This window comes from Macaca nemestrina, chromosome 11, assembly GCF_043159975.1.
Source record: "Macaca nemestrina isolate mMacNem1 chromosome 11, mMacNem.hap1, whole genome shotgun sequence".
NCBI classification, from domain to species: domain Eukaryota; kingdom Metazoa; phylum Chordata; class Mammalia; order Primates; family Cercopithecidae; genus Macaca; species Macaca nemestrina.
The window spans coordinates 11,647,377-11,663,963 of NC_092135.1; the positions used below are offsets into that span (position 1 = coordinate 11,647,377).

The 16,587-nt window shown below is 53.1% G+C and overlaps 1 protein-coding gene and 1 long non-coding RNA gene across 5 annotated transcripts in view; one reads left to right on the top strand and one right to left on the bottom strand.

The window, feature by feature from the left end:
* Nucleotides 1–16,587, top strand: part of LOC105492638 (secretin receptor) — an 82,344-nt gene that overhangs the window by 38,278 nt on the left and 27,479 nt on the right. For all 4 annotated transcript variants that reach the window (XM_071072617.1, XM_071072615.1, XM_071072616.1 and 1 more), the window contains exons 3-4: nt 6,292–6,399; nt 11,512–11,615. In XM_071072617.1, the coding sequence (XP_070928718.1) occupies nt 6,292–6,399; nt 11,512–11,615 (212 nt within the window). The remainder of the gene's footprint in view (nt 1–6,291; nt 6,400–11,511; nt 11,616–16,587) is intronic.
* On the bottom strand, nt 343–8,769 carry LOC105492483 (uncharacterized). Its single transcript, XR_011609680.1, has 3 exons — nt 8,275–8,769; nt 4,630–5,001; nt 343–422 (listed from the first exon to the last, which is right to left on the bottom strand). It is a non-coding gene; the product is annotated as an uncharacterized lncRNA (long non-coding RNA).

Sequence of the window (16,587 nt, forward strand, 5' to 3'; positions counted from 1 at the left end):
TCACGTAGCACCACCGTGTTCAGGGGGATCTCGCCTGCGGCTGACAATGCTGTCAGTCACAGGTGGGGACTGGCAGGGCCATCTATCCTGGGCCACTGGCCCCTCCTGTGCTTTGCCGAGAGACATGGGCTCGGCAAGGCTGTGTGTGGTCTGCCTGTCTAGACCTGCCCCCACAGCCGTTTCTCCTCTGGGCCATCCTACCTCCTCAGGGCTGGCTGGGCAGCTGGGTATTTGCGCCCCTTCTGGAACCTTCCATGTCCCAACTCATCACTTCCCCTCCATCTCTGCCCAGCCTGTGGGAATTCTTGCTCTTTTTCAGTTTTTCCCTAGTGCTTTGATTATTCCAGAACACCTCTTCATCCCCCAGAGGCCTTCGGAAACCCAAGCCAGGAAGTTTTCCTGCCTTTCTCTGTGACTTCAATCTGAAGAGGAAGGAGAGAGGAAAGGCAAAAAAAAAAAAAACAAAAAAAACCCAAAAAACAAAAACAAACAAACAAAAACACAGGAGAAGAAAAAAAGAAGAGATGGATGGATCAGAAAGTATTCCACTGCACCCACGTATCATTTAATTCTCTCAAAAATCCTGGGAAATATTACTGTGCCCATTTTACAGATGAGGAAACTGAGGCTCACGGAGGTTAAGTGTCATACCCAAGGTAGGCTTGGGTCCAAAGCCCATTCTATCTCCACCACACCACCTCCCTCAACCTGGTATCCCATGCCGTCCTCCTGGGCCATGGGCACTGGGGCAGGCAGCCCCTCCTCCCCAGGCGGTGTTTGTGGGCTGGCATTGTCTTCTCTTGGTTCCCCACTGAAAATTCCCAGCCTTCCATCCCACCCCCTCCAGCCAGACAGTTGGTGGCAGAGGTGGCCATCAGAGACAACAAGGGGTGGGGAGGTCTGCTCTTCTCATGCTTTGGATGTGCCTGCCCACACAGCTAATGTATATTTCTTCTAGCCCTGGCTCTCCTGGGGCGGTGACCCCTCCCTCGTGGCTCAGTAAGTGTGGCACTATTGACAAAGCTCCCCCATCCCCTATCTCAATGAATGCCGCTCACCCCCGAGTCAGGCAGTGAACTGTGCTGCTCTGGAACTAAAACTGCCCAGGGAGACCCCAGTCCTGGGTTGCGTCCCTTCCCTGCCATGGCTGCCTGGGAAGGCCAGAGCCAGGACAGTTATCCGAAGCTAAGCCAGGAGCGCTCTCCCCTGCCTCCCATTCATGCTTGGCTTGGGGGACTGGGGAGTCCAAGAGTGGGGTCCGAGATGCTGCATTCAAAGCCTGGAGACAGTGCAAGGCAGCCTCCACAAGCACCAAGGAGGCCACACGGACTGCCCGGCTCCCCCAAGCCACATTCCCTGCAGCGAGGCTATAGCCACACACCTCCTGTACTGTGGTTTCCTTCGCATGTTTTCCTTTCAATCAATGGACTTTTAAAAAACTTAGCCTCATCCTAAACAACAGTAGCTATAAAATCACAGCTGTGATATGCTAGTTTTATAATGTTTCTAATACACATTAAATTTTCTTTTAAAAAGTGCAACTATGAAAAAATGTTCAACTATATACCAGCCAAAAGCACAGGCCGCCAGTGAGTGGTGAGCTCACCTCACGCTGGGAAACCCCAGGTCTGTTCTGTGCCTTCTGTGCCCAGATGGTGGAGCCAGGTAGAGAGCAAGGTAGTGTCACTGGTTCTCAGGAAATGAGCAATGCTGTGTGGGGCTGGCAGTCAGGTCTTTTGCCACCGAGGCCAGCCTGGAGGAGGCAGCCTGTCCCAGGCTGGCGAGATGGGAAGGCTGAGTGGGATCCCAGCTCCATTATCACCAGCTCTGGCACCCACACTTGTGACTTCCCCCTCTTGGAGCCTCAGCTCCCTCATCTCTGCTGTGGGGCAGTGACCCTAATGACCCTTGGGCTGCGGTCAACCTCAGCTCTGGGACGTGTGATGTGCATCCAGCACAGGCCTGGCATGGCCTGTCCCCAGGCATCCCTGGGGGCCCTGCCTGACATGACCCAAGTTAGGAAGCCTCTCAGACGTGCTGGCACCGTCCACATCTGTCTGGCCAACCAGCCAGACAGCCAGCCTGCGGCTGGTGCCCTGGCTGACCTGGCCAGTCCAGCCAGCACTGAATCTGTTTTTCCCCAAGTGAGGCAAAGGTTCCTGCCTTTTTCCATGCTCTGGAAATGCCCCAGCTGCTTCCAACGCAAGAGAGGCTGACCCAAGCCGGCAGGGGAGCTGCAACTCGAAACGAGGCGCCCTGCGCATCCTGCTGCCACCCTGAGATGGCCGCAAAGGGAAAGAGGGCCCTGGGTCAGCCTCTGCCTCCCGAAACTCCAGGTGCCAGGTTAGGTCAGCATGGAGACAAATAGTGGGCTGTCCGTAAAGGGTCCTCAGGACTGAGTCCCCACCCCACAGGCATCTGGGTAGGCCCAGGGTTACCCGGCAGGCCTGCCGAGTTCCCGAGACCCTGCTCAGGCCCAGCCAGCAGCGTCCACAGCTGGAATGGGAACAAGCAGCCTCGGGATAGTGGCGGAGCCCTCCCTGGGGAGTGCGCAGCAGAGAGAAGCTCCCGCTCCTCCTCTTGCAGGTGAAGCTTCTGGAATATCCAAGGGGTTCCTCATCTCCCATATGCCTCCAAGGACACAGACCCCTGCTCCTTGGCCTCATAAATGCTTCCACTGTCCTATGAAAGCCCCGCCCACACACGGCCTTCTGTGTCCCTCTCCAATTCTACCACGCCCTTGCTCATGGCCGCCCTTGTGGTTCCTGGGACTGCCCCACCTCCAAAGCCCCCACAGGCATCCTGATTTCAGGACTGGGTTCCTTTCTGGGCCCTCCCACTTCTCCTCTCCCACTAGGGGGCTGGGCCTCTCTTCAGGGAGAAACAGGCCACACCTGCTGTGGCTTCCCCGCTCTAGGCCAGCATCCTCCCTGACCCAGGCCCTGGCCCTGCCCACCCTACCCTTCCCCACCCCCCCACCTCTCTCCAGTTCCCAGAGCCTGGCTTGAACAAGGAGGGCACTAGGCAGCTGGGGCCAGTGTCATCTGGAGACAGGTCAGGTGGCTGGAGGGCTGGGTGAAGATAGCTCTCATCCCCTCCATTCCCTGGCTGTGTGGCCTGGGAAGCCACTTCTTGCTCAGCTTGATTGCCGCGTTTATGAAGTGGGGGTAGAGCCAGGCACCTCGGGAACTGGGGGGCACTGCCATGGGATTACATGAACTCAAGTGTGGGACGCACAGAGCTCTTCCCCATCGGCACCACACCAGAGCTGGCAGGCCCTGAATGCAGAATGTAGAAGTCAACTGGGTGTCAAGGTGAAAGCCCGTTTACGAGGGGTGCCTGGCGGGGACTGGTGCGGGAGGCAGCGGTTCCAGCTGGCGTCCCTTCATTTGTTCATCTGCTGTTTGCTGAGCACCTGTGCTATGCCTGGCCCATCATAGCCCCAGGAGCCTGCTCTCCTGGGCTCTCTGCCTGGTGGTGGGGGAGGCATCTGTACCCAGGCACCAAGGTGAAGACACAGCTGGCAGTGACCCCCACTGGTGGGTCTGTGACCGCCTGTCTCACTGCCTGTGAATTACTCCCGGGAGCCAGCGGTAGCGCTGAGCCTAGAAATGAGGAACGCTCAGCGGTGAGGAGCAGGGAGGCTCAGAGTGGAAATTCTCAAAGCGAGTCCTGGGACCGCTGCAGCAGCGTCTTTGGGGAATTCTTAAAATGCAGATTCCTGGGTCTGGCCTCACAAGGAGGATCTGGGGCCTAGAGGTCTGCGTATCTCTGACAGGCACCCAGCTCATTCTGATGTAGACTGGAGGCTCACGCTTCTGCAATGGGACAGGTCGCCAGGGAGATTTCACTTAGAGGGGATGACGGAGTCAAGGACACTATGGATGCTCTGGGTCTGGTCAGATTCATGCCTGAAAATAGATCCTTGCTCCTTAAAAAGCTGAGCGTTTGCCATCTGGGTACTCCCGCGACGTCTGCACACTGCATCCATCGCCCAGTCCCCAGAGCTAAGGATTGCCACCATTCAGGAGACCCAGCCTAGTCCAACCTCCTGAGTCCAGATGAGAAAGGAACAGGCCTGGGGAGGCCAGTGGGAAAGGGGTTGCCAGTCCCAGTGCCTGCTCCAGGCAGGCTTTTGAGGTGGGCTTTGAGCTCTTCCTCTGGATAGCCTCAGGAGGGAGGGGCTGGTCCTCCCGGAAGAGACGAGCAAGTGAGCAGGGCAGCTGGCAAGGTGGGGCAGGCCTGGAGCCTGGGTCAGCCGACTCGAGTCCTGGCTCTTTCTTTTTGGGCTCTGCCCTGTGCCATGTTCCCCAAACTGGAGGACCACTGACTGCGGCTCACCTCATGGGTGTCCCTCAGCTCATTTCCAGCCCCTTCCAAACCTGGCCCAAGTTTTGACCTCTCAGAGGGCACGGGTTCCAGAAATCTGTCGCAGGAAGCAGTTTCCCTGCGTGGCTGCCCTCGGATCAACTTTGGGAGAATTGGTGGGTGGTTACGTGAAATGATGTCTTAAAAGACGGTACAGTCACAGCTCACACACAAATGTCAAAAGAATACCTGCCGAACAGCTTGTTTAATTTGTGAGGGAGTCAGTAAGATCTTATCACTGGTTCATAGAATTCAAAGTACCTGATATGGTTTGGCTGTGTCTCCACTCAAATCTCATCTTGAATTGTAGCTCCCAGAATTCCCATGTGTCATGGGAGGCACCTGGTGGAAGGTAATTGAATCTTGGGGACAGGTTTTTCCCATGCTGTTCTTGCGATAGTGAATATGTCTCATGAGATCTGGTGGTTTCATAAAGGGGAGTTTCCCTGCACGTGTCCTCCTGCCCACGGCCATGTAAGAAGTCCCTTCGCTCTTTCTTCATCTTCCGCCGTGATTGTGAGGCCTCTCAGCTATGTGGAACTGTGAGTCCATTAAACCTCTTTCCTTTATAATTACCCAGTCTCAGGTATGCCTTTATTAGCAGCATGAAAACAGACTAATGCAGTACCGTACCTATAAGACAGAATGGTAATATGAATTTACAAATAGATGCAAAGCTGGCTGAATACACAGGGAGGGAAGTGAAATTAATCGTATTTCAACTGGACAATAATGATTGTGCCTATGGACGAGAATCATTTGCATTGCTGCCAATCATCTAGAAGTTACAGAGTTGCAGAAAAGCTCGAAGACAACAAAAGGCCTGGCACCCCATTGAATCAGATAATCCAGAAAGCTGTACTTAGACAATGCCTAGTTTTGCACTGAAAACACCTAGTGATTTTTTTTTTATTCAAGTCTTTCAGTCTTAATTTTATTAAAGTCTTTCAGTTTTCGGAAGTGGGCCACACATCTAGCTCTGAGCTTCCTAGCAGCCAAATCAAAGAAGAAACCAGCTTCAAATGCAGTGTCTATATATACTAGCTGTTCACAATAAGTTCAGCTTCTCACTGCACTGAGACCAGATTCTCCTTCTGGGAGGGGCCTCATCAAGGGAACTCAAGTGATGTAGAAAGCAACATCCTCAATAATATTCTTGCCGCAAATAAGTGGTGACCCTTGTGGAGCTGTGTCCATAGGCCAGGGCAGTGGCTCTGAGTGTGGTCCCAGGACAAACGGCATCAGCATCACTTGGGAACTTGTTAGAAATGCAGATACTCAGCCCCTACCCCAGACCTACTGAACAATCTGTGTTTTAATAATCCCTCTGGGTGATGCTAATGCAAGCTGAAATTTGAGAACCGTGGGACAAGAGTTCTCAACCCTGCAGTCAAACGTTAGAATTACCTGGAAGGCTTTTAAAGGACATGATGCCTGGGCCCACCCAAACCAATTCGTGCAGGATCGCTGTGTGCCACACCGGCTATGTCTATTTCTAAAGCTCCCCAGGTAGTCATACCATGCAGCTAGGAGGGACGCCCACTGTTGCTTAGTCATTTAATGCAAACTGATTGGCCAACAGATGTGCCATCTGCTCCAGAGAAATCCAGACCTTCACTTGCAAAGCTTATAGGAGAGGGTGCCTTCCTTCTTTCCTTCTTCCCTTCCTCCCTCCCTTTCTTACTTTCTTCTATCTTCAACACTGAGCACTACCATGTAGATGGCAGAGTCCAAGGGTCCGAAGAGGAAAAGGTGCATTAGACACTATTGGTTCCTGATTCCAAGGAGTCAGCACCTACTGGGAACTTTGGAAGTAGTCTAATGGGAATTCCAGGCAGGCGAGGGTGTCAGTGATGTGGACAGCATGGTAGGGCAGTCCTCGGTCCATCCCCCATCCTTGTCTGATGCTGCTTTTCTTGGCAGGTTGTGAGGGGATGTGGGACAACATAAGCTGCTGGCCCTCTTCTGTGCCGGGCCGGATGGTGGAGGTGGAGTGCCCGAGATTCCTCCGGATGCTCACCAGCAGAAATGGTAACCACTCAGCCCATGGGGCCTGATGGAGAGACTAGGGGGGTGGCCCTCTGGGTGGGGCCTCAGCTTAGAGGCAGGAGGCCAAGGAACCTTCTCTGAGGACAAGTATGGGTACAATGATGGGGGGAGATCACTGCAAAGAATTGGAAGCCTTGCTTGGGAATGTGGGGTGGACTCAATTCTCAGGGTCTCAAGCAAGGGGGCGGGAGGCAGTGCACTGGGGAAGGCAGTAAGGGAGCCAGCCTGGGCCTGCTTCTGTCTTCCCCAGGCCCTTCAGTTAGGAGCTCTCTTCCTTCCTTCCATGTTTCTGCCCCCTTAGCAACTAGGGGCCTTGTTCCAGTCCCCATGTCTGGATCCCCTCCTGGCAGTGGCAGGCTCCCTAATGGCCTGGCCTTCCAGAATTCTTCCTTCCTCTGTCAGGCCCTGCTGAGAAACTGGCTCCCTGGGAGCCCCTGGCCTCCTGGAGCAGGGGGTTCTCTTACCCGAGAACAACTGCAGTTTTAAGAATTTTCCTAGTTGACTCATATTGATTAGAAGTCGACCATGCACTGGGCATTTTTATATTAACACATGGGCTCATTTAGTCACCATAAACCGCCCTGCAGATCACAGGCCTTTTCCCTTGATCCGGTAAAGAGTAATAATAACAGGAACTAGAAAAGCTGTGCAGCTGCCCCTCTTTCCTGGTCCATGCAGGACAGGAAAGCTGCCTGATGAAGCCTGAACAAGAACAGGTGATTTAACACTAAAACCCACCAGCCTTTCAAAGTCAGGCAAGGCAAAGATGACCATGGGTCAGAGACTGTGGGAAGGCAGTGCAGATTCTTCTCGCCATAATTCTGTTGTACACATGCACATGTGTGCACACTCACACACATATCTGGGGAACATGCTGCTCCCTCGAAGCCTCACTCAACACCCTACGCTATGGGAATTGGGGAGGTTGAGGTAGACAGGCTTGAACCCCGCTCCTCCACTTCCTGGCTTGGTAGTGCTGGCTGCTGTAACAGACAATGCCCCATATCTCAAAGCCTTCGTGCAAATTTGTCCACAGAAAGTCCAAAACAGGCCGGGCGCGGTGGCTCATGCCTGTAATCCCAGCACTTTGGGAGGCCGAAGTGAGTGGATCTCCTGAGGTCATGAGTTCGAGACTAGCCTGGCCAACATGGTGAAATCCCATCTCTTCTAAAAATACAAAAATTAGCTAGGCGTGGTGGTGCACACCTGTAATCCCAGCTACTCAGGAGGCTGAGGCAAGAGAATCACTTGAACCTGGGAGGCTGAGATTGCAGTGAGTGGAGATCGTGCCACTGTACTCCAGCCTGGGCGACAGAGTGAGACTCTGTCTCAAAAACACAAAACAAAACAAAACAAGAAACAAACAAAAAAACCCTCCAAAACAGGAAACAGGTGTTCCTGATGAGCATGCAGCTCTCCTCCACACGGTGACTCCAGCACCCCATACCTCACAACTGTGGCGTCACACAGTTTCCAGGCTGACTGGCAGAGGGGAAAGGACCCTGAGGACCACATGGCAGAGGTTCATAAGGGGCCGGCCTGGGAAGGACCCCACTCTGCCTACATTCCTTCGGCTAGAACTCAGTTACATGGCAACATCTAACTGCAAGGGACTTGGGGAAATGTCTTTTAGCTGGGTGCCAGTCAGCCCCAGGATCCAAGTTGCTCACTGTTGCTGAGCCTCAGTTTTCTTGACTGTAAAATGGGGAAAATAAGTAGACCTGCCCTGTAAGGCTGTGCTTGGAAATAAATTTTGTCCCTTCTCCCCTACTGCTCTCCCTTCTTTTCCTTTTTCTCCTTCCCACCTTACTTCCCTCACCCCTGCCACACACACCCCTGCAAGCTTACCAACTTTACCTGCCAGCGTGGCCCCTCCATGCCTGCCTCTGGGGTCCTGGGAGCTCAGGACACAGGAGAAGAGTCCAGATGTGGGGGACCTGGAGCCCCAGGCTGGTCAGGTCCAGACTCGGCTTTCTGACTCCCATGCAGTGCTCCTCCACAGCTGACAGGGTTTTCTCCTGATGGAAAGGACTGGAAGCTCTTCTCCTTTACAGCCCTCCCTTTTCAGCCTTCCCAGAGCCACAGTGCCTCCGCCTCCCCCAGCACCGTCCCTTCTGCCCTTCTGCAGAGGGGACAGGCAGAGCTGGTGCTCTCGGCCGCAAAGGGACCAGGTGCCAGTCCTGTCACATTTTTTCTCAATTAATTGCTTGAACCCCTCCCTGCCTCATTACGTAAAGGCTCAGTGTCTCCCTCTTGAGGCTCCCCCACCCTTGGATTGCTCATGGTCCACCGCAGGAAGCTCAGGGGGTCCCGGTATGTCCGCACAACGTGAGGATGGAAGCTGGGGTCCTGTGCAGACTCTGCTGCAGTTTCTTCTCGCCGCCACATGGTGTCGCTGTGGGGCTGCAGGGCCACTCCCAAGGCCTGACTATTGGGCTCTGGGCTCGCTCCAGGGTGGTGGGGGTCACGTTGTTCATACCCAGCCTCGGGGTGGGTGGCCCAGAGCACAGGTCAACACCTGTCTGGCCTCAATTTGTCACCAAGAACTCCCACCCACCCCACCTTCCTCCCCATAGATCTACTTCTGGGTCTGATTAGACCCCTGCCCCTTCATCTCCCGGCAGGAAGGCAGGCTTCCCCAGGTGGTGCCCCCAACCCTAACCCCAGGGGGAGCGCCCAGTGAGGACAAGGTGCTCTGGAAAATGAATTAATTTTCCTTCGGGGCACCTACTACATGGGTGCTGACGGGGGGGGTGGGGTCCATGTGACTGGAGAAACCGCAGGCCGATTCTGCCCCCAGATGTTTCTGTTCATGCCAGGCCTAGAACGCTCCCTCAAGGGTGTGTTCCTTTGATTCTGAAAAGGACGCTGGTCTTCCAGAGTTCCTTATCAAAAGACACATTTCCCCAGCGGTGTCCCCTTGGCCCTCTTTCTCTTCCTACTTAGTGAGGATCTGGCCTTAAAGCGGTCATGTTTTCCAACCTAATTAGGGCCCCGGAACCTTCTGAAAATCAGATAAAAGCTTTGGACTGGCTTTCCCCAAACTGCATATATATATATATACACACACACACACAAACATCCTTTCGGGTTCCCCTGCGGTGCACACTGGCCTGTGCCTGGTTAAGGTTCCCTTACCTATTAGGAATTCAGCCCTGGGGAAGTGGGGAGGCAGCTCCTTTGCAGCTCTGCAGAGTGGAAGGCGGGGGCCCTGCCCTGTTAGCAGCTCTGGGCACCTGGCCTGGGTCACATGCAGCATCTGTCTTGGGAGTCCTGCTGGGTCAGTGAGGAGAGGGCCCCAAACAGGCAGGCCTGCTGCCCTGGGCGAGCCCACAGGGAGGCCAGCCTCTAGGCATGCACTGTCTGATAACCTTCGATTCTGGCCTTGGGGGAGTTTGTGTTCCCTTAAATCGCCTTCCCGTCCACCCAGCCTAAATTTGACCACCGTTGTTTCCCATCTGACAACCTAACTCCCTTGATTTAATTCCAGAAACCTCCCCACCCCTCCCCTAAATTCCAAGATTCCAAGCCCCACCCACTCCTGCCTATTTTAGAAAGGCCAAAAAGAGAGGGGAATGATGCCTCGGTGCCCGCTCTGTGCCTGGCACCAGCCTGGGCATTTTCCGTGTGTTCTCATGTTCCCTGCTCACTCTTGCAGTGTGGGTGATGATTTTGTGGCACGGAGAAATGACGCACCGAAGGTCACACAGCGACCAACAGGCTGCACTGGGTTTCAAACTCGGATCTGGCTGCTTCTAAACCTGGGCTCCAGGCCTCCTGAGGCTTCACAGGGCAGGCATGCCCAGATCTCAGAGGACACGGTTTCCTGGTACTAACACTGCCCCTGAGACTTCAGGAAGAGGGCCCGGTGGGAGGGCAGAACAGTGATGGCATACACTGTGGCTGGGCACCATAACTCAATTCTGGGCCCTGATGTTCTGGCCTGTAAAATGGGCAGCAGCACCTCCCTCAGTGGGGCACTGTGAGGATTAGACCCTAAACCCTGTGAGCCAGGGGCCCAGTCCCTGGGGTCTGTGTAAAGAAGCATGCCACGCTCAGTGAGAGCAAAGGGGTGGCAGGGCTCCCACCCACAGGACTCGGCCATCAGCACCCCACACGCTGCAACGCCTACACCGAACCGAGCTGGGGAGCCAGATCCCAGCCCTCCTTGGCAGCTTAGAGTACAGAATGCAGCCGGGCCATTCCGCCCGAGGAGGGAAACTCCTCACGGTGGCCTTCCAATACTTCCTTCCTGGCTGGTGGCTCCCTTCCGCAGGCTGGGCTCCTGCTGTAAAAGCTCCAGTGGGAAAGCGCTCTCCTCTTCCCTAGGAGAAGAGTTCAGGGCAGGCTCTTCATCCCCATTCAGTTTGCCTTTCTGTCCAGCCAGCCAGCCCGCGTTTGATAAGCAGAGGCTCTGGGCCAGGCACTGGGGAGGCGGGGAAACCACGGCCCACGTGGTGAGAGGGCCCAGCATGTGGCCTCGTGCCAGGGGTGGGGGGCAGTGAGCAGCTGAACTGGAGGACTGTGGTGGTCTCACGATCTATGCAGAGAAATGCAGAGGGGTGGCCTACAGGTCTTGGCTGAAGGACCCTCCACCCTTCCGTGAGGGGCGCTGCCTGGAGGGGTTCATCTCAATGGCACTCTGGTGGGTTTCAAATGGCTGCATGAGCAGGGCGTGAAGTTCCATTTAAAACAGAACTTCCGTGGAGCAAGATGAGTAAAAATAGGAGCCTGAGAAAAAAATCACGATAGGAGCGGTCAGGTGCTGGGCAGCCACCACAGATTCTCCGGGGGACCCGCCTGTTAACCGGCGGCAGGGTCTGGGGTCAGGAGCAGCACCTGGCTGGGGTGAGAAGGGGGATTGGCACGTGGTGTGTGCTTAAGAGCGTGGGCTCTGGAGCCCGAGCCCCAGGGTTCAAATCACTTTCCCCCTATTCACTAGGGTGTGGTTTTGGGGCAAGTTCCGGAACTGCTATGTGCCTCGGTTTCCACACTATAAAGTGGTTGTAGCAGCTCCATGTTACAATAGATGTTACTGTGAAAATCACAGCGCCTGGGCCCACGGCTCACCTACAGGACTCTTGGCACCCACAGGTTCCTTGTTCCGAAACTGCACACAGGATGGCTGGTCAGAAACCTTCCCCAGGCCTAATCTGGCCTGTGGTGTTAACGTGAACGACTCTTCCAACGAGAAGCGGGTAAGCCTGTCAACCTCCACCCCACAAACCCGGGGACAGGAACCTGTGGGGTGAGGAGGCCCTGGGAGAGGACAGGGTGGCACAGGCCTGGGACAGTGGTCAGGATGTAAGGGCTGCCCCCTGTCCCCCCGCCTCCTACTCGCACAGGTGTCAGTGGGTCTGCCTCAGTGCCCTGGTCTATCAACCCGGAGATGAGGGTTAGGAGGACCCCAGGCACAGGTAGGAACTGTCACATACCACCACGAGACTGGAGGTGCTGTTTCATTCAACTGAAAGAAACACTAACATGGTGGCTAAATGCTCAGAGCCAGGCTGGTGCGTCTGAATTCCGACCTTGACCTTAGTGGGGCTGGGGAAGATTTAATCACAATGTGCCTCAGTTTCTTCATCTGGGAAATGGTGTTGATAATGCTGACAACGTAGGCTTGTCAAGAGAACTAAGTGAATTAATATATGTGCATGCTGAGATGGGTGCCTGGTCACAGTAAGTGCGCGGTAAATGTTTGCTTTTGGCTGGGTGTGGTGGCTTACACCTGTAGTCCCAGCACTTTGGGAGGATGAGGTGGGAGGATTGCCTGAGGCCAGGGCAACATAGTGGGGTGACATAGTGAGACCCTGTATCTACAAAAAATGTTTAAGAATTAACTAGGGCAGGGCGCGGTGGCTCAAGCCTGTAATCCCAGCACTTTGGGAGGCCGAGACGGGCGGATCACGAGGTCAGGAGATCGAGACCATCCTGGCTAACACGGTGAAACCCTGTCTCTACTAAAAAATACAAAAAACTAGCTGGGCGAGGTGGCGGGCACCTGTAGTCCCAGCTACACGGGAGGCTGAGGCAGGAGAATGGTGTAAAAACCTGGGAGGCGGAGCTTGCAGTGAGCTGAGATCCGGCCATTGCACTCCAGCCCGGGCGACAGAGCAAGACTCCGTCTCAAAAAAAAAAAAAAAAAAAAGAATTAACTGAGCGTGGTGGTGCGTGCCTATAGTCCCAGCTACTCAGGAGGCTGAGGCAGGAGGGTCGCCTGAGCTGGGGAGTTAGAGGATGCAGTGAGCAGTGATTGTGTCGCTGCACTCTAACCTGGGCGGTGGGGGACAGAGTGAGACCCTGTCTCTTAAAAAAAAAAAAATGTTTACAGCATTCGAAAGAGTCTCCTGGCTGATAAGCAAGGAGGGAGTCTGGCTGCAGAGCTACCCGAGCTGAGAGGATGCTGCCTTCAGCAATCGGCTGACCTTTTCTGGGGACCTCCAGAGTCTTCCTCTGAGGATGGCCATCAGGGCCCTGTCTGGGCTCAGCTCACTCTGCATCACTGTCCTTTCCCAGGATGGCCCTGTCTCTCAAATCTCATACACACCATGCCATCCTGCCTGCCACCTGGGCCTTTGTCCCTGTTAGGGCCCCTTGCCTGGAGAGCACTTTCCTCCTCTCTTTTCCTTCCTGATTCTTATACATCCTTCGAGACTCCACTCGAGCCCATCAGTGCCAGCCCTTTCTTCCCCTCCCCACGGGAAGGGCTCCCTTAGAGCTCGCCGGTGGCCTCCAACTATTACCTACCATGTTACACTAAAATGATCAGCGTGTGCCACACGCCTCCACCTCCCTCACTACAATACACGCTCCTCAAAGGCATTCACTCACTCTGCTCACTGAGGACCTGCTGTGAGCCAGGGCTGGGTCTGGGCAAAATCATGGTGACAAATCAGAGTCTTGTTCGTTTCCAGGTCCCAGTGCCCAGCACAATGCTTGGCACCTATGGGGGCCCAGTAAATATTTGCTGTGCACTTAAACATCTACTGAGTGCCTTCCTGGCTGGTGGCTAGTATGAAATCCTCAAAATAACCCTGTACATTCATTGTTTTTCTCACTTTGCAGAAGAGGAAACTGAGGCTCAGGGATTTAGGAACATGCTTATAAAGTAGTGGAGGTAGGATTTAAACCGAGTCTAGCTCCAAAAGCGCCAGTGCTCCATCCTCTGTCTTCTGATGCCTCCCCATAAGGTGTGTGTCCCCCCAAGGAGTACATTCAGCAGGTCCCATTAGCTAAACTTCCTAGAAGGAATATGGGCAAGCTTCGCTTGTCCCTGGGAGGGTAAGGTGAGGTTATGGGAGAAGGCACGGGTGGAGAGTGGCAGAATTCAAGGAGAAAGGAGGAAGTTGGGTAGCAGAGCACACCTTCTCCTGCATTTTGCAAAGACCCCTCTCTCTATAGCGCATCAGCCTTGCTCTATGTGAAGAAGGACGAGCTCCAAGAGAGAGGATGCAGTTCCTCCCTTCCCAGGGCTTGTCATCCCGTTGGGAACATACATGAGGTCTTCAGATCTGGTCAGAGTGGGATGATTTAATAAGGAGATTCGACAAGGAGTGGGCACTTGTGGTCCTGGAGGGATGGTGAGTGGGCTCTGTCTTGCAGAGGAACAGTTCTGTCATCGATTTATACGAAGAGACGGGACTTATTTGTATCAGATTTGTAAAATCCATAAAACTAAAAAGGAATGGTATCTTGATGGGTGGTGGGATGAAGGTTCGTAAGAAGGCTTTGTCCTGCAAATAGCACGCATTTCTAACTGGTTTAATAAGCACATGTGGCTTGCGTAACTGGAAATGCAGAGAATGGGCTTCAGGAGCAATCAGGCTGAGGGAGGCTGAGGCTGCAGTGAGCCATGATTGTGCTACTGTACTTCATTCAGCCTGGGTGACAGAGTGAGACGCTGTCTCAAAAACAAACAAACAAACAAACAAAAAACTAAGGACCAAAGGTCACATGAAACCTCCAGGGAGCAAGGCTGTTTCTGGATGGCTGAGGCCTTATGGTTCCTGCCTTACAAGGCAGCAACGGGTCTACATGAGAGGCGGGCTGGTCACCTGGCAGGCAATGGCCACGGCCGCAGGACAGTGCAGAATCTTCTGCCTGACCCCACCCTTGTCACCCTGTGCCTTTTCAGGCTCTTGCAGGCTGGTCTGGGCATCCCCAGGAGTGAGGCTGATGCCCTCCGCAATGCGACTCATCTGTAGATGGCGAGATTATAGGTTAACACAGTGGTCCTCAATTTTTTGACATTTCACAGGTCTTTGATGTCCCAAAGCCCAGGAACCACTAATTCAAAGCAACCCACTGCCCTTCAAGGGTCTTCCTCTCATCCTTGAGAGGTGACTCCCGGCTCTCAGGAGAGCAGTTACATCAGTGAGGAACTCAGTGTCACATGGTAGCCTTCCCATCCAAGGCCACCTCCCGCTGTCAGAAAATTTTCAGTCGGCCGGGCGCGGTGGCTCAAGCCTGTAATCCCAGCACTTTGGGAGGCCGAGGTGGGTGGATCACGAGGTCAGGAGATCGAGACCATCCTGGCTAACACAGTGAAACCCCGTCTCTACTTAAAAAATACAAAAATAAATAAATAAATTTTAAAAAACCTAGCCGGGCGAGGTGGCGGGTGTCTGTAGTCCCAGCTACTCGGGAGGCTGAGGCAGGAGAATGGCGTAAACCCGGGAGGTGGAGCTTGCAGTGAACTGAGATCCGGCCACTGCACTCCAGCCTGGGCGACAGAGCCAGACTCTGTCTCAAAAAAAAAAAAAAAAAAGAAAAAAAGAAAATTTTCAGTCACCCCGAGTCAAAAATCTACCTCCTTTCTGGAAACTTCCCCCAACTGGAGCTCACACATGAGGGCCGGCCGGCCCTTCTTCTACATGTCATTCAGTCTAACACTTTTCTCCTCTAAGTGTGTATTTTTCCCCTCCAGGTGTCATGGACCCAGTTTTTTCTTGTACTCTTCAGATGACACAATCACCCTCCTCCAGAAATACTTCAGTTTATTAATGTGACTCTTAAAATAACATGCCCAGCCTCTCCAAACCTTCCCATGTGGCCAGCTGCCCACAGCACTCCATCAGTGTAACTGAGAATAGAGCTAATTTTTGAGCTATTTCATGCCTCAGAATTCATACCATCTCAAACTGCTGACTCATTTTGAAGGAGGATGGTGGGGTGGGGACAAATTAAAATGACCATATACTGAGTGTTTCCTACATGCCAAGGCATTGTCTAGGTACTCTCTCTGACACCGTATTTGTTCTTCCAACAAGTCTGCAAGGTAGATACTATTATTCCCATTTTGCAGATGAGGAATATGAAGCTCAAAGGAGTTAAATAATTTTCTCAAGGTCACACAGCTGGTGAGTCACAGTCCAGGTTTGGAACCCTTGTCTCCTGGCTCTGAAGCCTGTGTTCTTTCTCTACAGTACACTGCGTGACACCATGGAGCTTGGGCCTTTCTAACCTCAAGGTTATCTTCCCATGAAGACTGTCAGCCAGGTTTCCCCTATTTTATTCTTGTGCCTTCTTAAAACATTAATTACCCTTTTCTTTTGGTTATAAATAGCCCTTATCTACTGTAGAAAAAGTAGAAGTATAGAAAAATCATAAAAGAAAATAACAAGTCTATTTGCAAGCCTATAATACAAAGTTAACCACTGTTAACATCGACCATATCTCTTTACAATCTGGTTTCTCTGTACGTATGAGATTGAAACACATGGAATGGCTGATATTCAATTTTTTTACTTTCTTTATTTTTTGTGTTGATATTCAATCATTTTTGATCTACAAAAAAGGTAATTTCATATAGTTCTCTTTAAAATGTATTTTTTTTTTTTTTTTTTTTGAGATGGAGTCTCGCTCTGTCGCCCAGGCTGGAGTGCAGTGGCCAGATCTCAGCTCACTGCAAGCTCCGCCTCCCGGATTTATGCCATTCTCCTGCCTCAGCCTCCCCAGTAGCCGGGACTACAGGCACCCGCCACCTCGCCCGGCTAGTTTTTTTGTATTTTTTTAGTAGAGACGGGGTTTCACCGTGTTAGCCAGGATGGTCTCGATCTCCTGACCTCGTGATCCGCCCATCTCGGCCTCCCAAAGTGCTGGGATTACAGGCTTAAGCCACCGGGCCTGGCCTAAAATGTTTTTTTTTTTTTTTAATTGTCAGCAGAA